This window comes from Poecilia reticulata, chromosome 9 (genome assembly GCF_904066995.2).
Source record: "Poecilia reticulata chromosome 9, P_reticulata-male-v2, whole genome shotgun sequence".
NCBI classification, from domain to species: domain Eukaryota; kingdom Metazoa; phylum Chordata; class Actinopteri; order Cyprinodontiformes; family Poeciliidae; genus Poecilia; species Poecilia reticulata.
Genome location: NC_088838.1, coordinates 9,354,006 through 9,376,811, shown reverse-complemented (window position 1 = coordinate 9,376,811; position 22,806 = coordinate 9,354,006). Strand labels below are relative to the sequence as shown.

At 40.6% G+C, this 22,806-nt stretch overlaps 1 protein-coding gene across 1 annotated transcript in view; it reads left to right on the top strand.

Moving 5' to 3' along the window:
* The window catches only part of dock5 (dedicator of cytokinesis 5), a 67,703-nt gene that overhangs the window by 40,953 nt on the left and 3,944 nt on the right, over positions 1-22,806 (top strand). The window contains exons 26-48 of the mRNA XM_008417532.3: positions 53-189; positions 6,316-6,411; positions 6,574-6,672; positions 7,057-7,227; positions 7,359-7,459; positions 8,947-9,005; positions 9,268-9,422; positions 10,617-10,702; positions 10,871-11,027; positions 11,866-11,906; positions 11,982-12,072; positions 12,188-12,307; positions 12,566-12,655; positions 12,927-13,031; positions 13,356-13,497; positions 14,100-14,181; positions 14,307-14,391; positions 15,252-15,338; positions 15,429-15,605; positions 20,146-20,229; positions 20,331-20,468; positions 20,730-20,887; positions 21,051-21,174. Coding sequence (XP_008415754.2) covers positions 53-189; positions 6,316-6,411; positions 6,574-6,672; positions 7,057-7,227; positions 7,359-7,459; positions 8,947-9,005; positions 9,268-9,422; positions 10,617-10,702; positions 10,871-11,027; positions 11,866-11,906; positions 11,982-12,072; positions 12,188-12,307; positions 12,566-12,655; positions 12,927-13,031; positions 13,356-13,497; positions 14,100-14,181; positions 14,307-14,391; positions 15,252-15,338; positions 15,429-15,605; positions 20,146-20,229; positions 20,331-20,468; positions 20,730-20,887; positions 21,051-21,174 — 2,585 coding nt within the window. The remainder of the gene's footprint in view (positions 1-52; positions 190-6,315; positions 6,412-6,573; positions 6,673-7,056; positions 7,228-7,358; positions 7,460-8,946; positions 9,006-9,267; positions 9,423-10,616; positions 10,703-10,870; positions 11,028-11,865; positions 11,907-11,981; positions 12,073-12,187; positions 12,308-12,565; positions 12,656-12,926; positions 13,032-13,355; positions 13,498-14,099; positions 14,182-14,306; positions 14,392-15,251; positions 15,339-15,428; positions 15,606-20,145; positions 20,230-20,330; positions 20,469-20,729; positions 20,888-21,050; positions 21,175-22,806) is intronic.

Below are 22,806 nucleotides of genomic sequence, written 5' to 3'. Positions count from 1 at the left end.
TCAAGTATTTGATTTTAAAAATGCCGTTGTTGTCTTTTCTTTTTGGCTCCAGATTGTCGCGATGTACTGCTGCCACTTGTTAACGACCAGCTGAGCGGGCAACTGGATGACCACTCGAGTAAACCCGACTATGAGGCCTGCGTCCAGCTGCTCAGCACCGTGCTGGACACCTTGGACCGCAAAGATGTGGTAAGGAGTTTAAAAAGCCACGGATAAAAGCATAAATTATGGAAGACGCTTTAAGTGTGTGAATTGGAGAGAGGATATGCTTTTTAGTTTTTTTTTTTTTTTTGTAGTTCTCCTGGTGTGGATAATTGAAAAAAACATTGCAGTTTTCTGGTCAATAGCTGCTTTTTAAAAGGTCTGACCTGTTTCCAACTGATACCAACTTTTTTTTTTTGTTTTTCTGAAACATTACTAATCGTAGTGGCAAAGTTGGCAACAGTGGGATTACTTCTGCCAGCCGCATTTGTGGGCAGGTCTGTCGTTCGGGCCTCTCTCACAGCAGAGCAGAAAGGCACAAGGCCTTTTCTTTTAGCTACTTGTTGCTCGTCTCCTCACTAACCATGGTAAGCAGGATGACCTGCAGCATCATGAGCTCTGTAACAATCTTTAGACGCTGTCTATACGTCACTCTGGTTATTTGACCATCATGCCAAGCCCTACAAAACTTGTCAGTTCTTCCATCGAAAACGTAAATATGCAAAAGTCTCAACTTCGACTGGAACTGTGTGTTTTTAGTCGGATGAAATTAAGATCAAGGCTTTCATCAGCATTCAGTCAAATTTATTGGCATAGCACATTTCAGCAGCAGGGACGTTCAAAGTGCTTTACATAAAAAAAACATCATAAACTCATCATTCAGAAACCAATTGTGAAACGAGTAACAGACGTTACATTTTGTCCGGCACCATTATTAAAATCGTCATCATCAGATATTTCTGTGCCATTTGTTATGGTTGAAAAGCAGCTCTAAACGGGAGGGTTTTCAGTCCTGATTTAAAGGAAGTCAGTGTTTCGGCTGTTTTGTAGTTTCCTGGAAGGTCATTCCAGATTTGTGGTGCATAGAAGTTGAATGCATCTTTTTTTTTTTTTTTTCTCCATGTTTGTTTTCTGGTTCTGGGGATCCAAAGCAGACCAGAACAAATGAACTCAAATAAAACAAAGGATGAACTTTGGACATTTCCTGTTCAAAGTTCAGAACGGTGGAGGATCTGTGATGAACTTGGCGTCGCAAATTCTTTGAAACACCAACATTTTGAATTGAAATCTGACAGAAAACTTTAAAAAAAAAAAAAAAAAAAGATCCATCAAGTGTATATTAAACCAAAACATAAGGCTAAATCAACAAAATCAAATTCTTGTCAGATTTAGGTCTCAGTCCTCAAAATAAGTCCAAATAAAAACACCTGCTTTTAAGCTGAAGAGAAAAAAAAAATAAATAAAAAAAGAGGTACGAATAGTTATGACACCTGTGATTTTAGTTAAAAATAAATGCTAAATAATTGGACTCGGATTAAAAATTGATTAACTGCGAGCTTATGTTACGGCAATAAAAACCCAATTCATTCTTAAGGCTCCTCACCCATCTGGGTGCAGATAAAAATGCCCGGCACGGCACGAAGCGGGATTGTTGTGCTGGATATCGGTGGCCAAAGTGGGTTTAATCCTCCTGGCGTCTGCCTGCGCCGCACGAGCCGGGGCCAAGGCACTCAGACATCCACGGGGACCCGAGAGGAAAACCTGTTGTTTTGCGGATCCCACGGAGATGATTCATCTTCTCTTCAGAGGTTACCCAGAAAAAGTTCCGCTGGGAAGGAGGCCTGTAGGCAAACCCCGAGCATGCTGGGAGGGATTAGATATCCCAGCTGCCCGGCAAGAATCCGGAGTCGCAGCTGAATAGTAATTTTATGTTTTTTGCCGCAGAGTGAAATGAACCAGAAGTATCAAAGAGACAAACACGATAAGAGGCCCTCGAATCGTCTAAATGCAAAGGAACATTTATTTGGTTCTTGCTTATCTGCACATAGCATGAGTTGAAGCATGCTTTATTGAAGGGAAAAGCCGATGATGCAGAGCCACTATTCATTTAGGCTGCGGTTTGCAACACTTTGAACGTTACACATAAGAGAGGTTTTGTCTTCAAGGGGATTTGAGATATATTTGAACAAGGGGGTGAGCAATCAGAGCAGGAAGCCCTCATAGAATTTCAAATAAACATGTTTTCATAAAAACACAACATGTTTTATTCATTAAAATTTAAAATATATGTATTTATCTATATAAAAGAAAAAGTTGATTTTTTTTTTTTTTGAGAAAAACTAAATTCAACCTTGAAACTTTTAAAGAAGTGAAGCATCTGTTGATCCTCTTAACTAACCAAGAGCCTCCAACCAAATTCTGAGGAGTTTTTGTGGATGACGAGGAACTAACTTGGAGACGACATAATGAACTTGTAAAAAGAAAGACGGTAAAATCGATGGCTGTTATTAACCGTCTTGTATGTTGGCATTACATCATAGCTTGATATATAAAAGTCTAATATATTTCAGTATTTGGGGAGCTGCATGTCGATCATATCTCTAAGATTACAATAATTCAAAATGATTTTTTTAAATTAACTTTTCAAATAGACTGCCTTCATCTGCTCTTATTTTTATAAAACACAAGGTCTGGACTGTACTTAATGCGACCTTTTAATATGTCTATGTGGAAGTTTTTTGCCACATAGACAAAAAACTATTAGGAAAAAAATGTTTTTCCTAATTATTCCTTTTTCCCCTCTCATTACTCTGATTATTCAAAAATACACTGTTGCATCTGAACAGTAATTAAGCGAAGGACACTTAATTATAGAGGCTCCTCTCATTGGAATAACCTGCCACCAGCTCTTGAACCCACTAGTAATATTCATTCTTTTAGAAAACCCTTAAAAATAATGCTAATTTCAAATGACATGTGATTTTGATTGCTTCTTATAAATTCTCTCGTTTTTGACTTTAAAAAAAAAAAATTAACACTGGCTTACTATTAATTTTGTAACATGACTTTGGAGATGCTGCTGTTTTATCAGCCTTATGGTTTCTGTATTGTTTCTATGTGTAAATAATATATTCTGTTCTGTTCCATTCTGCTCTAATACAGTTCAGACCTTTAATGTCCCACAGAGGGAAATTTGATTTACAGTAGCAGTTAAGATAACATTAAAAAAAAAAAACGATAATTAGAATACTATAGGACACAAGACAAACACACGGGTCATTACAAGCAACCTGACCAAGTTCAAACATGAAATGAGATCAGAAATGAAATCAATGAATTCTTTTGAATTATCTTTTAAAGGGGAATCCTTGAATCTCCCGTGGCAATCAACGCGTCGCTCATTTACCCAAAGCTTCGCCTTGGAGCTTCGGTCCTTAGTCGAGCCCCCAGCCTCACAGAGCACCCCTCTCCTCAGCCCGCCTCACACTGCTCCACTAGACTAACGGCAGCAGCAGTTAGGTAAAACCTGGTGGACCTGCACGTCTGCTAAGCTCCAAAGAGCGCTTGTGTACGACATCAGCGGACAACATGGAGAAGCGTTGTTGTGATGACTCGTGTCAAAAAGGGCTGGAGGTTCTTAAAGAGACAGAGGCCAATTTCAAGGCATCAGAGACAGCTATGATGCAAAGTCAAATTAAAAGTACATTTTGTTTTATACAGCATGTTTATAACTACTGAAGGTAACGTAGTTACTTGATTGTGCTATAAAATGACCGTATGTGCCACAAAAATACGTAATACCGGCATTTAAAGTAAACAAAAATAAAATAACTGCTTAAAATGCTGTGGAGGATTTGGCTTATGTCTGCATTCAGAGCAGAGGAGGCTGATCAAACAGACTTTTAATGAGACTGGTACTTCCCCGTTTCACAACATTTAGGTTTGTGAGAACCCAAGGTTAAAGAGGAAAGATGGTTTAAGAAAAAAAAAAAAGTATATGTTGGCCGCTGGTCTATCTGGGAAATGCTTGGTCCATTTTGAATCAATGTGACGGTCCATCCTACTACAGCAGGTAATTTTTACCCCATGATTGTGCAATACTCAGTGAAAATTCCCAGGAAAAAAACCAAAGAGCTGCAAATGAATTCCTTCAAGACTCGACATATCAAATGTGGGGAAAAAGAAGATGGAACATGTATAGCAGCTGCCAGAAGAAAAGCCTCTTTTCCCTGTAAATAAAGCTGAAAGTGTACGTTTGTGAAGTCGAATCTGAACCAATCGACAACACTTCTGGGGAAAAAAAACAACAACATTCTGCACATGAACATGAAACGAGGGCCACGTCCGTCTGAAAACAAACAGCGTATCGGCAGTGAGCTCCTCGGCTGTGAAGGTGACGGAGAGCTAATGATTTGGACCCGATTTCCCGCCGCAGGACCCGGGCACCTTGCAGACAAAGACACAGTCCAGTGGAACAAAGTTTTCTGGAGCGAAATGTGTGAGGCCATCTGTGCGACAGCGGAGGCTTTTCTGAAACTGTGTCAGGGGACAGGACAGTGATCCCAAAAGTGCAGCAGGGAATCTACAAAAGAATGGCTGGGGAAAAAAACAAGAGTCACAGCGTCGCCGTAACCTCAAAGTCCAGACTAAGACCTGATTGAAATGTTGTCTGAGCATGAGAAATGAAAACGCGCTTAAAGAAAAAAAAGGGGGGCGTTTTAGAGAACTTCTGCATCAAGTTGCTCTGCAAGCCACTGCCAAAATATTAATGTAGATTCATTTCTACATTGTTTTATAAATCTAATGACCGTTTAATCGGTGCCCTCTATTTGTGGCTCGTTTATTTTAATCCTTGTGGGTGCAGAGTGAGCTTTAGTTTGATCCAAATGCTGAAATTTTGATTCTTTGTTTCATGATAAACCAACACAAAGTTGTGTAAATTATAAAGCAGATGGTAATGCTCCGTTATCAAACTTATTCACAAATAAAAATCTGAAAAAACATGGCAACCATGTACATTCAGCCCACTTTTCCTCTGATTCCCTTAAATAGAAAACAGTACAGCAGATGGCTTAAGAGGTTTTTTATAGAACATTAGTTACCATTATGTAGGCCAAGAAACACAGCAGATAGAGGTTATAAAACGATGTCCTCAGCTTTAAACGTCAGCACTCAATGCATGATCCAAAAACAGAACAAGCATGCATCTACATGGTAGAGGCAGCATCATTCTGTGGGGGCTGCCTTCTTTGGCATCTGCCTGAGTTGGTGGAAAGATGAATGGAGATAAAACACAGAGCAATCCTAGAAGAAGGCCTGAAACTAGATTTGAAACAATTAATCGTGATTAATCATTGAAATAACTGTCAACAAATTTATCAGTCAGTTAATCGTTAACTCGAGTGTAGACTCAAAAAAAAAGGCCATTTTCTGTAAGAACAACAGTCAGAGCAGTAATTAAGCCAAAACTGTATAAAAAAACTGAGAACTCATCAAATGGCAAAGTTTTAGCTTCTGTAGAAAAAATAAAACACACAAATAAAACCTCTTACTAAGCATCTTATTGCCATTTAATTATTAATTTGTTAATCCAAAATATAGTCAACAGATTAGTAGAAGTGTTTTTTAGCTGCAGCTGCATTCTTTGCTACAAATGACTAAGCATACACTACACGAGTATAGCATTGCAGTTTAGGCAATAAAACCAAACTAAATATAATTAGGTATTTATTTACATCTATTGATGTATTTCTAATATTGCATAAGAAAGGCTTAAGTGATGAAATGAAAAATGCACACAATTTGCCAGCTTTATTATCCGATTAATCATCAGAAAGATGGATAGAATAATTGATTAATAAAATAATTGGCCTTATTTGGACCCTAAAGGTTGAGAGCTGATATATTAATGTGTTATAACAAACATGTCAAAGTTCAGACCTGAATCCAAGTGAGGTATAAAAATGCTGTTCACAGTTTAACTGAGCTTGAGCTTTGTAGCAGAGATCGAGCAAAGAAATCCGTCTCTTACTTGTGTGGCAGAGACGAATCCCAAAAGCTCTTCAAGCTGTAATTTAAGCAAATTGTGGCTCTGCAAATGTTGACCAGGGAGGCTGAACTCTTAACGCCCACCGAGGTTTGCTGTTTTGAATTTGTAACAAACAACGCCTCTGTCGCTTTACCTCCCAGTTTTGATCTAATTTAGATGGGCTTATCACACAACAATCCCAATAAAACACGCTGATGTTTGGTTTGCAGTGGCCCTTTTAACACTGACATGTTTCAGCTGATAACCGTTTTCCTTTCTCTCTCCATCTCTCTCTCTCTGCGCAGGGTCCGACCCGAGTCCACATCCAGCAGATAATGGAGCGTCTCCTTCGCAGGGTCAACCGGACCGTCATCAGCATGGACCGAGCCTCGCCGCTCATCGTAAGGCGCGCCACACTCCTCCAAATGGTGGGGGGGACAAAAGAAAACGAGCAATGCGGCGAATTAGCGCGACGCGGGCCTTTTGTTGTGCAAACGCTGCCTTTTGAGGAGGGGATTTTCTGCAGAGATCCGCTGAGTAATAGCTGTCACTTGTTTTGGCAGGGCCACTATCTCGCCTGCATGACGGCCATCCTGAAGCAAATGGATGACACGCATTACACCCACTACATCAGCACCTTCAAAACGAGACAGGATATCATTGTAAGTGTCTCGGCTCCTCCGCCGTCGGCTGCATCATGTCCCGGAGCATCCCATCAATAACGGGCAATAAAGCAACCCGGCCACTTACTGCTCCTTAAGGGAATATTGATTACAGACATTTCATGCACTTGATTAAACTGACAGAATCAGGATGTTCCTGGACCTCTATTAAACTCAAAAGTGGAGGTGGGGGGTGGGGGGTGGAGTGTGTGTGAGTGACGTTCAGGAGCGGTGCAGCTGATTTACCTCGTGTGTGTGTTTGGTTTTTGATCTCTCCGCTGTTACTCAATGCGTTTCTTTTAAGAGACAGAACTGATGCGCTTGCAGTAAAGATTTTATCCCCCCCTCCCTGAACCCTCGTTTTTGTTTTTTCTTTCCTTTTAGGACTTCCTGATGGAGACGTTCATCATGTTTAAGGACCTCATGGGGAACGTGTTCCCTGCTGACTGGATGGTGATGAACCTGGTGCAGATGCAGGTCTTCCTGAGGGCCATCAACCAGTACTCGGACGTGCTCAACAAGCTTTTCCTGGACCCGGTGCACTTTGAGCTGCAGGTCCGCGCCGCTTCCCTTTAGCGGAACGAACTGCTTATTAAACACAGATCAGGGTTTGGTGCTCGGTTGTATCAATATTTTAAAAGCTTGTGTGTGTGTGTGTTTTTTTTGTTTTGTTTTTTTTATTGCAGCTCTGGAATAATTACTTTCATTTGACCGTGGCCTTCCTCACTCACAAGACACTGCAGCTGGAATCGTTCTCCCTGGAAAAACGAACTAAGATCCTGAACAAGTGAGATCTTTTACACTTAATCTTTAAAAGTTTCAGTGCTGATCATGACTCTTGGTAAAAATATGGAAAAAGCCTTAAAGATAAATAGATTATTTTATTTGATGTTGCATATAAAAATATGGACGAGTCAAACCTATAATTTGAGTGTAAAAGTTAATAGGAAAATACATTTTTTATTAACTAATTCCACCTTCAGTAAATGTAGCTGAAGCATTTTTACATTAAGTTCATTAGAGTGTTGATCAGTGATCCATTAGTCACTCATTCCCTGATAAAAACCACAGGTTTTCTCTTAGCCACTCTTCTAAACGGGAGAGACAAGAGAACATGCCATCCAAGTAACGCAGCTCTGATCCGATATTCAAACAGCGACAAGATGATAGACTCGAGCTTAAACTTACTTATGTATCTAAAGTCAGAACTATAAATAAGACAAACCTGGAACTGTGACAAACGGAGCCAGACGAGGGCCCGTGTTTATCTTGCTACCATGTGCAGCGTGATGGAAAAATCTGAGAAAAGTTCACTCTCTGGGGACCGTAGCAAAAAGTGGCATCTTGAAGTCTCCATGGCAACAATGAGATGCTATCAACAGCTGCGGGTTAGTTTGCTTCTTCGCCAATTTGTACCCCCTATTTTATAATGGTGCCTCGCCGTTTGATCTCCTCTCACTTCACCTCCTACCTGTAAACAAGGCTCTGCGCTCGAAGCAGAAGAGAAAGGTTTTCACTGTGGCTCAGGGTTTAAATAATCCATAAGTGTTTTTTATGGATTATGGAGATGAATCTCGGGGATAATTTATTGCTAATTGTTGTCTCAAAACTTTGCACTAAATTCAATATCCATTTTTATTATGATTTGTTTTTGGGCTAGTTCACTCTTGGTGCTAAATATCCTTAATTACAAGTGGGAAATTTCTGTTATAGAAGGAAGTGAGCAGTACAAGATGAGCAGCAAAGATGGAAAAAAAAAAAGAATAAAGAGTACAGAGCAAAGGTTTTGCACTTTTCACTCAGTAATAATAATAACAATAATCCATCCCAGAGATTGCTCTTGTTGCCTCAGAAATTATACTTCAGAAAAACCATTGCCCGTGAGATTTTAGCATACTGTCATGGATATGTGCGTGCGTGCGTGCGTGTGTGTGTGTGTGTGCGCGTGTGTGTCTGACAGTGGTTTGAAACTTTTTTTTTTTTTTTTTTTCTTTCACATTGTGGATAATGATCAACGTATGCTGCTCTGAAGCACAGTGAAGGATCTGTGATGCTGTGGGCCCTTTTCTTTAATGGGAGAAATGTTAAATAAAAATCTGGTTATCTCTACAAGCAAACGTCACACGGGGCGTCGCTGGGCGTTTAAACAAGACAGTGTTCCAAAACCGATGGCCAAATCTACAGAGAAGTGGCTCATTAGGTAGATTTTTAAGGCTTTTTATTACTTTAGAAGACAGGAGGTTTATCAAGCTGCTTGATCTGAATGTGTTTCAGATACGGAGACATGAGGAAGGACATGGGATTCAGAATCAGAGACATGTGGTACAACATCGGTGAGCTTTTTGTCCATCCGAAAACGTCTACGCTGTTTATCAGGGGGCCGCCTGCGACGCGAGGGGAATAACGAGACAATATTTTTTTTATTGTCCAGTTTCAGAAAGTGTGCCGCCGCTGTTGTTGTCATTGTTGGTGGTGGTTTTTTCTGGGGGACATTATTAGATTCCTCCTCTGTTTGTTGAGACGAGAAGAGGCAGCATATTGCCTTCTCAAGTCACGCTGTAATATTTCTGCACGATAATATTTGCCGTCCCTCAGGCCCGCACAAAATGAAGTTTATCCCCTCCATGGTCGGCCCCATCCTGGAGGTCACGCTAGTGCCAGAGCCGGAGCTCAGGAAGGATACCATTCCCATCTTCTTCGATATGATGCAATGCGAGCACAACTTCAGCTCGGCGCGCACTTTTGAAACGGTAAGACTCTGCCTTCGGAACGGAGCTCTGTGCATGAATCTGACTTTTTTTTTTTTTGAGGTGGCGGGGGGGGATAAATGCAACATATATGATGCATATTAAATTGCTCTGGTTCAGGGTTGGATTCAGGTTTATATTTAAAATGATATTAGAAGAAACACAAGTTCAAAACAACCAGAGATTATATTCTCTAAATCGTTTTGTTTTTTTTTTCTTTTTTTTTAAGTATTAAGGTTGGACGATGTGGCCGAAAAATGTGTCACGATACAATAATTTCATATCAGTCGACATTGATAATTACTGACTAGGTTTTTTTGTTTTGGAGTAAGAACTGTATTGTGTCCATAGGTTTTTGCCACGTCATTGGTTTTTAAAACATTTTTAAACGGTTATGAGGCACAGTGGCGAAACCTGAAACTGCTGCTGCGCAAGTTACTCAACAGACTGTTGCTAAGTAACCAAAGAGAGAGAATGAGTTAGTAGATGCTACCAACCTAGCTTAGCTCACTGAGGTTGCGTGCTTCTAAATCCTTTTCTCTGCCTACATCTCCCAGAATGCTGTGCGGTTCAGAATCAAAGTTCAGTGAATATTCTATATTTTGAATATAGAATATTCTATCAATAATATTAAGATTGGTCAATATTGATATTGATCATGTGTCTATCACGATATATACTATTGGTTTATTGTCCAGCCTTAATACTAATGTTCATGATTATCAAACTAGACGTGCGATCGAAGGTAGATTTATGCTTCCAGAGGTTCATACTAATTCTTTGAAGATGCCGAGCTCATATAGAGTTATGTTCACCTTGCATGAGATTATATTAGAGATGCATCAGAAGAATTAATTTCAAAGGCATTTACAAGAAAAACAACCATACTTAATTATTCCTATTGTGTTATTGATTGTGTGTAGGAGTTGCTTGACATACTGAAGCGAATATCCTTTTGTACAACATTTTTCATTATAGTTCTCTATTCATTTTTTTTAAAATCTATGCCCTCTGTTCTGTATTTTTTTATTTTCGTAGTTTTATTTTGAATTTTTTATGTGTTTCTAGTTGTTTATGTTGAACCCCAGGAGGAGTAGATGCAGGGAATTGCAACTACCAGGGATCCAAGTACAAGAAAGAAGTGCATCATTTTATTTGTACAAACGTTTCCCTCTGGTTTCCCTGTTTTCTTTGCAGTTTGAGAATGAACTCATAACAAAATTGGATCAAGAAGTCGAAGGAGGTCGAGGAGATGAGCAGTACAAAGTCCTGTTGGAGAAAATGTAAGGCAGAGGATGAGAGCAAAATAGAGAGTATTTCTCTCTTTGAAGTACACCGTGTCGATGCAAAGCTAAAGCAGCTTCGTTAAATTTATAGCGAACTACACAGCAATGTGATTTTGAGTCGATTGCCACACAGCTTCCTGAGTTTCACGGTGTTTGCTTGTTAAGATTGTTGGAGCACTGCAGACGCCACAGATACCTGTACCATTCCGGAGAGGAGCTGGCTCTGCTGCTGAGCAGCCTGCTGGAGAACCTGCTGGCGTACCGCACCATCACGCACGACGAGAGTCCCGAGCACCGCATGAGCTGCACCGTCAACGTGCTGGTGAGCCGCAGGCCTGCAGCCCGCTCCCGCTGGAAGGGAGTGAAGGGCTGGTCACTGTCAGGTTTTGCCAGAAACTGTCTGTAGATTGCTCTCTTGGCAGCTTCTTTTATTACAAATCCAGGTCGGATGGTCCCGGAGGCCGATGCTAATGGCTGCTTCTTCAGGAGGAGTCTGCCACTTTAAAACAACCCCTGTCTTAAAAAGGAAACGGAATTTAGTGAATTTTTAAACCGTTCCCCATGTTTGCATTAGATGCTAATTCCACAGATTATCAAAAACGTTGGTATGGAAAATTGGAGGAAGAAAGAGGTATCGGGCATTTTCCTGTTTGAAACTGAATGTATTCATTAGCGGGGTGACCATGTTCGGAAAGAGATTGAATTCCCAGGTAGTTGGTAATATGTTGGTGTAAGATGCTGACCGCTTAGGAACTTTTCACTGAACATCCTGTTGTGCATTATCTGTGAATTTTGTGTTGGCAGTATTTTACTGTTAAAGGTGAATGAAATGACTTTTTTTTTCTTTTTTTAAGATTTTGTTTGCAGAATAATAAGGAATTTATTAGTAGTAGCGTCTTTTCCTGATGCCACAGAACATTAAAGTAAAAAAAAAAAAAAGTTATGGAAACATTTTAATTACATTGTAAAGCCCAATTCTTTCTTCTTACTTAAAACTAATGGCTTCCGTTGTGAAATAATCCATCACATTCCCTAAGAGATTTTCCATCACAACCCTCTTATGTCAAAAAATCTCAAACAATCCCCTTTGACACTACTCATTTAATTATTTCCAAGAGGTTAAGAGAGTGTTTCTAATGAAATTGTTCTTTTGCCTGTAGAATTTCTACAAAGAAAAGAAGAGGGAGGACATTTATATCCGGTGAGTCGGAGGGAATCGGTGAGGACGTTCGTTTTTGCCCTCGTCTGCCTCTAACTTCTCCATTCTCTCAACCAGCTATCTGTACAAGCTGCGAGATTTGCATCTGGATTGCGAAAACTACACGGAGGCCGCATACACGCTGCTGCTGCATGCTGAACTACTGGAGGTCTGTTACTCGAGAGGCTCGTAGAAATGAATTGTTTTTTTTTTATATATATATATATTTATCTTCCTTTCGGTCTCTAAGCTCAACCAGTTTTTCTGTGTTTTGGCTCCTGCAGTGGTCAGACAAAGCTTGCGCCCCTCATCTGATCCCTCGGGACGGGGAGCACGTTTGCACCCAACAGGAGCTCAAGGAGAAGCTCTTCCAGGAGATCATATGCTACCTGGACAAGGGGAAGGTAACTGCTTAGCATGACAAAACAGCCTCATCTTTAGCTTAGTCTGTGTTCGCATGGCGAAACCCACAAGGAAGCTTGCGTCAGCCCAGACTCCCGCCGCAAGACGCTGTGTCGTAACGGCCGACCATTTATTAACCGTGCAGCTTGAGGCAGACCGGAGCACAACCCAACCCGGTCTGGGTTGTGCTCCGGTTTTCTAAGCTGGTGTTTTATGGTTCCTCCCCCTCCGTTAATTGAGCGCACCCCCTGTCTTGTCAGATGTGGGAGAAGGCCATCGAGCTGGGCAAGCAGCTGGCCAAGATGCACGAGATCCACATGTTTGACTTCATGGAGCTGAGCGAGCTGCTGGTAAGAGCTCGGCAATTAAGGCGTCCGAGATTTAAAGTAAAAAAATTAAATAAAAAATGTAAATTCTGATGTAAAAGTGATTCTTTTGCAAAAAAAAAAAAAAAACGCCACTAAAGACATTTACCTAAAACCGCCTACAAGGACAAAGAGCGTTCTTCTTTTCAGCTGTATTGTAATTGCTTCTTCTTCCTCTTTTTCAATTTGTAACCGCTGACATATTTGCAACACACTTGATTACATCATGCCGTCTCAATGCCTTTCGTCGTCACAGAAAAAACAAGCCAAGTTCTACGAGCAAATAATGCACGCCATGCGGCCGCAGCCGGAGTACTTTGCTGTTGGATATTATGGCCTTGGATTCCCTTCTTTCCTCAGGGTAAGAAAATGATTACCTGTTTCAATAAATGGAGACTTAGAGACAACCTCATATTGCTGGGCTTATGCAACGGGCTGGCATTTTGAAATATTTCTTGGGGCAACGTGCAATAATTCCAATAAAGGTTATTGGCTTCTTGATGCCACAAGAGAATGTCAGAATGAATGCAGTCTCGCTGAAGGTTTAATCATTTCCCCCCGCCCCCACACACACAACCTCATTAAGTATGTAAATTAACCTTGATGACAATTCTTTTTATTTATAAGCTTTGATTTGATGGGTTACACAATGTCTGTTTTTTCCTTTTTTCCATATATCCTGCAGAACAAAATGTTCATCTACCGAGGCAAAGAGTTCGAGTGGCTGGAAGATTTCAGCTTAAAGCTGCTCTCTCAGTTCCCAAACGCAGTCCGGATGACGAGCACAGCGCCCCCTGGGGACAACATCTGCAACTCGCCTGGGCAGCGTATCCTTCAGAAGTCAAGCACTTAAAAGTTATCCAGCCTTTTTCTCCCTAAAAATCACAATATTTTCTGTTTTTATAATAATAATAATAATAATAATAAAAACACCTACAGCTGCTATGGAATTTCTATATTCATGTGATAGAATGGCCCAGTCAAAGCCCAGACCCAAATGAGAATGAGAATTTGTGGTGAAACCTCAAAGTTTGAGCCGCTTTGCGAAGAAGAATGAGGGGAAAAAAATCTCATCTGAATGTACAAAGCAGTTCTAGCAAAACCCTGACAGACAAACGATGTCCCAAAAACAATAAAATCCTAAAAAGATAAGTTGAAGTTTGTGGTTGTAACGTGACAAAATATGAAAAATCCGAACAGGGATGAATCCTGACGAGGCTTTGTGCTCAGAATAAACTGTACCAGCTCGGTACGACGTTTGTTAAGCTTCCCTTGTAAGCATTCAGCTTCGAGTACCACTCTATCTAATTGCAGCCTCGCAACTTCCAACGAGAAAGAAAAAGGACAAAAAAACACACAGAATGATTCAGAGCAATTTGTCTCGTCTCGCCCGTTGTTTCTGGTTTTTATCCTTAACTGAACTGGACAGACATCCAGTGCTTCACTGTGAAGCCTGTTCTCACGGTGCCACAACGGTTCAAAGACAAGGGGGTTCCAGAGCAGATATTAAAGTGCGTGACACAACATTTAAAGGCTGATTTATTTCCTATTCAATCCCAGGGTGGGGGCGCAGGTGGGGGTGTAGTCCTGTGGACAAAGTGCTAACTCATCACTGTCCTCTCTCGTTCCCCTGCAGCTATTATAGACACAATGAAGTGGACCAGTTCCAGTACTCCAGGCCCTTCAGGAAAGGTGAAAAGGACCCGGACAACGAGTTTGCTGTGAGCACTTTTTACATTTATTTTTGAGGCCCTGGTTGGTCCCTTTCAATTGAACTGCAGTTTGTTTTACTAGACTTCGCTTTGGGAAGCGTGAACAATGAAACTCAACTCTGATGCAGACCAAAAAAAGCGAACCGTGTTCCGCCTAAAAACCTTGGTCCCGGTTTGCATGCGTATGTTTGGATGCCATAGCACTGGAGACCACTCCAGAAGCAGGAAGTGAACTATATTGCAGGGTATTCTGGGTAAATACGATCAAAACAAAAGTGAGAGTCTAAAGCCAGCGGGAGAAATTGCTTGTGTCTTTACCAAAGGCAAAAAGAAACCCAACCGCCGCTAAAATCCGACACTGCTTCTTCTTCTTTTAGTTTTTAACGGCAGCTTGCATCCATCACTGTCTCACTACTACCACCTTTTTACTTTTATACTACTTTTTCTTTCCTAAAATTCTCTTAATGAGTCTGAATCAAATGTTTTTTTTCTTTCCCTATAACTATTTAACTGAGCAACCATGCTACTCCATTTTTCTTTACATTTTGTGATGATGCATTCATGTCTTCTTCAGAGATTTTCATGTTGTTTCCTTAGTTAGTTTTTGGTGCAGCGCCCCCACAGACTGGGAGGAGAACAATGTTGTCGATTCATTTGGTCCGTTTGACACAGCGCAGCTGAAAATGTAACAAACGTTGCAATCTTGGTTCCCAATTGAACCAAGTCAACCGGACTATCAGGTGTGAAAACACCCTAAGACGATGGAAAAGCACAAATTTCTAGCAGCAAAAAAACAAAAACAATCTTTAAATGAATAAAGCAATGAACGTTTTACCCCTTGAGCATTGTATTAATATTCCGCCCCACAGACCATGTGGATTGAGAGAACCACTTACATCACCGCCTACTGCTTCCCTGGGATCCTCAAATGGTTTGAAGTCAAATCCGTCTCAGTGGTGAGAAGCAGCCCTCATTCCTAAATTATGTTGTTTTGTTGTATTGTCGTTTCTTAAGTTATTAATGATGAATGCTCATCCGCGTGTCAGGAGGAGATCAGTCCGTTGACGAACGCCATAGAAACAATGGAGACGGCCAACGAGAAGCTCAGCAACCTGGTGCAGCAGCAGGCCTGCGACCGGTCACTGTCCATCAACCCGCTGTCCATGATGCTTAGCGGCATCGTCGACCCCGCCGTCATGGGCGGCTTCTCCAACTACGAGAAGGTCTGGCTTTGTGATTTATTTTGACAGATTTGCTGCAGAGTGCACTTTTTCTGCCTCCAGCGACTGGATTCTTAAATATTTCATGTCATCTATGCACATATCCTTTCTTTTATTCAATATCTACAGAACAAACACGAGTGACTTTTTATTAATTGATTCTTTATTTATTTTTATTTTTTTTGTCTTCAGACTCCACACACTTGACTTTGGTGGTCAAAGGGCACTGCCACTTTGACCTTTCCAAACATCTTTTTGGTTGAGTCTTAAACAGTCGTGAGGTAGTAATAACACGATCTCACGCGGATGTCTGCCTGGGTAGAATCATAATGCGCTGACATTTAGCAATCAAAAGGTCAGACTGAGTGGCACCGAGTGTGAACTGGAGAGGCATGCCGCTGCCGCCGCAAGGTGCTAATTTTAATTTGGACTGCATCAAACCAAATGCGTAACTTAATTGAGTCATCCTGTAGCCCAGTTTTGACTCAAAACACTTTTCTTTCTTTTTTTTTTCCAAAAAGAAAATAGGTGCCATGTAACAAAATGAGTAATTTCTCAGTGTTTAGCCAACAAACAGATGGGCCTTAAGCATTTTGAGCGGTGAAATCCGCTCCCATTATATGTTTTGTTGCTATTAAGTGCCTTTCTGTGTCATTAATGAACAATAATTAAATGTACGTTATGACGCGTGAGCCTACTAACAACAGCAGATTTAATCAAAAATAGTTTCTGGCCTCCATGGGGACTGGTGGACTTGATACAATTTTAATATTTTAAGATCATCACAGGCTTAAATTAGCTATGAAATATTCAGATTTTAATGCAAAAGTTGCATGATTTTCAATATTTTCCAAAATAAATATTACGGGTGTCGTATAACCAACTAACTTTTAAGAACTAAATCAATGCAACATCATCACAATTCATTTTTTTCATTCAAAGGGGGGAAATGTTGTTGCCTAATTTCGAGGTTTTAACAATATTTTCAATGTCATGTTCTTCATCCTATTCTGCTGATTCTCAATTTCCTCAATTTTTGTCAATTTTTCTAACAATTAGATATAATTACATTAGAGATTTGGTGTCCATTTTCTGATCTTTGGCTTTGTGAACTTCTCAGATTTTAACTCCTTTTTTCTGTCAATCAAAAACACTTTTCTTTGCATTGCAATGTGCAAATTAAACATATAATTTATTTATTTTTATTCTCAAAAACAGGCCTAGGTTACAGTTTTGCAAACATAATAAACTCTTCCAGGTGCTTTATCTATGCAAATACAAAATGATTAAAAAAGAATTGCATTCCCTTTCACAAGACTAAAATTTACTCAAATGCGTAACACGGAGAAAGGATTAATTTATTTACACCTGAACAGGAATCTGCCTGCGGTGATGGATCCTCAATGCTTTACATAAGCAGACTCTGCTAGTCTGTTACGCAATAAAAAAAAACATTTTGACAGATGTCGTTTATTTTTAAAACAATTACCGGTTCATACTAGAGACATTTCAAACCGTCTTTTGCCTATTGTTTTATCAATTAGCATGATTAGCGTTACTGCCTGCAAATAGCAGCTCGGTGTGTATTCTCTAGATAATTTAGGCTTTTACTTTAACTCTGAGTAGCTCCTCTACTCTTTTTTTTTAATCGTGGTGAAGAAAACAAACCATTAAAAAAAAACGTATATTTCCAATTCTAAATCTAGCTTGGTGACTAGACTCGATCCAATTTTATTTCATATTTGCTCAGACATAAGCAAACACACGAATTGATCACTCAGATGTTTAATCTGGGCCCTCAGTCTTTCCTTACACCATCCTGTATTTGAACTTTCCTGTCAGCTTGTTCTTTTGTAAAATCCTTGCATGTTTTTAGATTAATATTTTTCTGCTAAGGGAGTAAAGTAAAAAGGTACTCAGTAGTGAATAACTGGAGAGGATTATTGAGTCTCTTAAGATCTGCTTTGGCAGAATTATATTTTTATCTTTTGTTTCCTGATAGAAATGTATCGACTGAGACAAAACTATTTCTCTGAACTGATCTCGTAGCTGCCGCTGCGTCACTCTGCCGCTACAGTAGCAGACAGTAACGTCCTCTCCAACTCCTCCAGCTTCACATCCTCCGCTTCCCTTTATAATAAATGTTTTTATGTCCACAACAATATCGAACCACCGCTCGATGCCAGAAGCTTTTACTCCAGTGAACACTTTCTCCTTCTTACTCTGCTGAATAATAAGTGAAGGAGAAGATTTCTGGATGAAGAACAAGAAGACTGAAACCTAGATTTCTTGTGGGGGTTTTTTGTTTTTTTTCGACCAAGCATACGGTTGAAACCAGGTATTTATTTTTAATGTATAAAAAGATATAACTTTTTTTTTTTTTTTTTTGTTACTGACTGTAAATCAGCCCAAACTTTTCTGGTTTTTGGTTTGTTAGGATTCACAGTTTATTTCCTTAATCTTTGAGTAATGACCATATTTGCAGGGATTTCTTTTTAATCCTGAAGTATTCATATAGTAAGACTATTATGACTGGAAATATTCTACGAAAGCCCAGATAGCGAAATCACGACTTTTGTAAGTTCCTGAATGATAAATTTAGATATAAATAGGAACAATTTATGTACTTTTTAACACTTTAAATATACAATTTTTTTAAGTGACATGAAAAAAAATCTAAAGAAACTTAAGTCGAGATATTGAGACGACAGTTGCGCAGAAGACTACTTCATTCTTGGCTTCTTGGCTACTTCCTGTTGGCCGAAGACGCCACATCTGCTTAAACGGTTCTAATAATAATAATATGCAGCTGTAGACCACATATGAATATCCAGCCTTCATACGGTTTAGGAAGGAAACGAGTTTTGTTTCCCAGAGGTGAAAGTATCACGATGAGACAAGTGAGCATCAACTCCAGAACGAAAGCAGAAGGCCTTATAAAGACGCCGGCAGTACAATAAAAGTACAATAAAAGTTTTTATCCTCAGTAAAAAAGAAAAATAAGAGAAGTGCCTGGAGAGCCAGTCAGAGAGGAAGAAGTCATTAGTTCAAAAAGCAACAGAAGCTTGCAGAAAGACGAGCTGCAGTTTGCAAATGAACTCGGAGACAAAGGCATTAATATCTGGTGTGATAAAACTAAAATTGAACCGTTTGTCCATAATGACCAGCATTATGTTTGGAGGGGAAAAGAGGAACCTTTCCGCCCTGATAATGTTGGGTGTTTTCCTGCTGGAGGCAAAAAAACTTGATGGCACCATGAAGAAAAAAACATTAAGTGGAAATACTGAAGACTTTCAGCCAGGAAGTTAAAGATCCGGCACAAATGGAGCTTCCTAATGGACAATGACCGCATGTTTACCATTAAATTAGTCGTTTTTTTCTAGTGGCCGTCACAAAATCCTGTTGTTTGTAAAACAAAATGTGGTGGGAGGTGTGAAGGTGTGTGTGAGCACCTGACTCCGGTTCAGTCGGGAGGAACGGGTCGGTGTTCCAGCACACGGTCGTCAGACGCTTGCAGAAGGATATCCAGACTGTTTTACAAGAGGAAAATTTAATTAAATGTCTTAAAAAATTATTCTATTAGGATTGATTATATTTTATTAATTAATATTTTTTTGGTTTTTGAAGATTTCATTTTTTTTCCCTACTAATTCTCTCTTTGGGTTTCTATAGTTCCAACTTCCACGGCGACCATCTTGTTTAACCGTTTCAACTGAATTCAGGCCAACTCTACGACAAAATATAAGGATCAATCCATTTTTTTCTTTCTTCAATGTGAAGATAAGGTTACAATATTAAAATAATACAGTCGGAATATTTGGAGAATAACAACCTTATGAGAACTCCAACATACACACAAAAAATTATCTAAGATTTTTCTTCATTTCTCCCTTTTTTTTCCTCACAGTTTTAAGATTTTCTCCTGGTAACGGTGCGTCTTTTGTTGCTAATATTACAACTGTGTTGTCGTAATTAAATAGCCTGGCTCTAATACTCGGTCATACAACACACAGAAGGGGGACGACTGATATAAAAGCCACATTTTGAGAATGTTTCTTGTCATTTGTAATATCTTTCCGTTTTTTTTATTTTTATTAATTAACATTAGATCTCATATGGGGGGATTAGAGATTTAATTTTTAAGCCATGTTGCTCAGCCCTACTCTCTGTCACTATTCAGACATTCAGCAAATGGAAATAATTTTGGTCATTAAAACTAACCCTAAAATACAAAAAGTTTAGTTTTTCATCTCAGGCAGGGAAATAAAAAATGAGATTTGTGGTAACACTTTATTTGACGGGGTGTGCATAAGACTGACGATTTCTATGACAGTTATCGTCATCTAGCTGACATTTAACAATGGCTGCCCACTTCCGTTTGACTCAGTTTCTGGTTTCCGTACTGAGTTGTGGAGTCCCGTTCACACTGGAGCCTCTTTGTGTCGCCGTAGCAGCCGGCTCTCTGTTGCTCGCAGCCACATTTTCTAATGAGCGCGCTCAACACGCCGCCCAGTCATCACCCAGTTTCCATCTTCTTCTTCAGGCGTTCTTCACCGACACCTACATCCAAAAGCACCCAGGTGACCGCGAACGCATCGGGGTCCTTAAGCAGGTCATCGCCCTGCAGGTACATTTTTCCGTCATCTTTGTCAAGAACCCTTTTTTTTCCCTCTCCTCTTTTTTGCCAGACACCTGTGCTCTACTTATGTCCTCCCTCGCTCCCAACAGATCCCGCTCCTGGAAGATGGGATTCGCATCCACGGGGAGAAGGCGACGGAGCAGCTGAAGCCCTTACACAATCGTTTAGTCACTTGCTTCCAAGATCTGCGGGAGAAAGTGGAGAAGCTGTACGGCGTCATAACCTTGGTGCGTTGCCAGCTGCAAACTCGATTTCGTGCAGCGGGGTGCCAACTTTCACCATTGGCTCTCTTGCCTTCCTATCAAGCGCTTCTCATTCAAAGGGATAGTGTACATTATATTAGCACAGGACCATAAATCTTCCTTTAGCCAGGCTTTTGCAACCTGTGCCTCGCCTGTCATTCTGAATCTTCCTGCCAAGATCCCCCCTCTCTCTCTCCCTTCTCCACCCGCACCCCGGTGACGCTTAATCCCATTTGTGTGTCCCAGCCCTGCTCTCTGACTGAGAAGAAGAAGAGCCGCGTGGGCTCGGTCGTCCTGCCCTACATCATGTCTTCCACCCTGCGCCGCATGTCCACCGCATCCACCTTGTCGAGCACGTCCTCGGGCCTCTCCAGCGGCTCCTCGGACGGGCCCTCCTCCCAAGAGTCAGTGCCGCCACTTCCTCACATCGCCCCGACTGATAATCAGACGTGTTCTTTTATTGTTCTCGCATAAAACAGTCATCTGTCCCCTTTGTTTCACATTTTCCTGCGTCTGTTTCCGTGCCCGGGGTGGTTTCGCTAACTGCTCCTCGTCGGCTTGTCCCAGTGATCGCAGGGCTTCTGTTCTGTCGCGCTCCGAGGAAGACAACAGGATCGCTCGGAAGAACAGAAAGGAGTGGAGCGTGAGCAAGTCTCAAGTGCTGCTGGAGAAGAAGTCGGATGCAGATGAGGTGAGGCCTTATGTCTGCGCTACTGTGCTGTATACAGTTGCACGGTGTCTATAAATAGTCCTCGCCCACTTGGATGTTTTACCCTTCGTTTTGCTTTTACATATCAATCGCAGGCGGCAAAACTCGGCTTTTTTGACTAAAACAAATCTACAAAGTAGCATTTAAATGAAAAGATTTAACACGAGGTAAGTGCATAAATATTCAACCCCCTTTAAAGTGACTGACCTAATTGAACGTAGGTCCAGCCAATTGGTAGAAATATTCTCACAATGTGTGGATGGAAATCACCTGAGTGCAGACACTGTATTATAAAAACACCCATGACTGGAAGGTCCGATCTCCGATTAATCGGAATCCCCAGCATGAAGTCAAAGGAACGCTCCGAGCAAATCGGAGAATAGCTTACTGGAACGTAGAAGTCAGGGGCTGGACACAAAAAAAGTCTCCAAGGCTATCAGACAAGACGCTATGTTTGACAGACACTAAACACGTCACCACAAACGCATCATCTCCTCTGTGAAGCACGGCGGTGTCAGCATCATGCTGTGGGGACGTGTCCTGGCAGCAGTCCCTGGAAGGTTCGTAAAGGTAGAGGGTAAAATGAATGCAGCAAAAAAAACTACAGCTTCAGAGAATGTTTGTTTTCCAGTGAGACAAAAACCCAAAGCATAGAAATGAATGACGACAGCGAGGCGGATGTTCTGGTCTAGTCAAAGCCCAGATTTCAATCATGTAGAGAATTTGTGGCAGGACCACGAAACATGGCAGAGTGAGCAGTTCTGCACAGAGGAATGGAGACACATTGATTGGCAGCATGTTTACTAAATACTGTCTTGAAGGGGTGAATATTTATGCAGTCACTTATTTAATGTGAAATATTTTTACTTGTCATTACTGTGTAGAAATCAGTTTTCATCTTTGCTTTTGGTACTTTTTTTTTTGTTGTTAAAAATGCCAAATTGTTTTGCTCATGATTGACTTGTTAAAGCAAAAAAAGGGGTGAAAGATCCAAGGGGATGAATACATTTTTATGGTTGCTGCATGTTGAGCTCTGGTTCCCTACAGAATTATCCAAACCTCCGGATATTTTACACTTTGTGTGATAACTGCATACATTTGTGTATTTTATGTGACAGACCAACAGAAAGTAGCGAATAGCTAAAAAAAAAAAAAAGCTTAAAAAGAAGATCTTACTTGTTTTTCAACATTTTGTCTACATTCCAGCTGTAAGTCATTTGGGGTGGGCATCTGCCAACTAGCATGTCTAGAGACTAAAATACTGCCTTCTCCTCCACCTCCTCCTGTAATCTGCCTGCTCAATCTCAGTCAGATTAAATGCCTCATAAGATCCACTTTTCGAGTTTTGCCTCAGACTTTCAGTTGGATTTAGATCTGCAGTCTGACCGGGCCTTCATAACACTTTAATGTTATTTGGATTTGAACTGGTGCCACTGAACTATTATACTGAGGAGCAGAACACGACAACATTAATTATAAAGTTAGGCTTCAAAATTCAGCAACTCAGACAATACAACCATAATGACGGAGAAGAGACTGAGACCGGTGAGGTCGTTTTTCAAACGTCTGTATTTACACGACTGAGATTGGGATTTGTTCGTCCATATGGTGCCG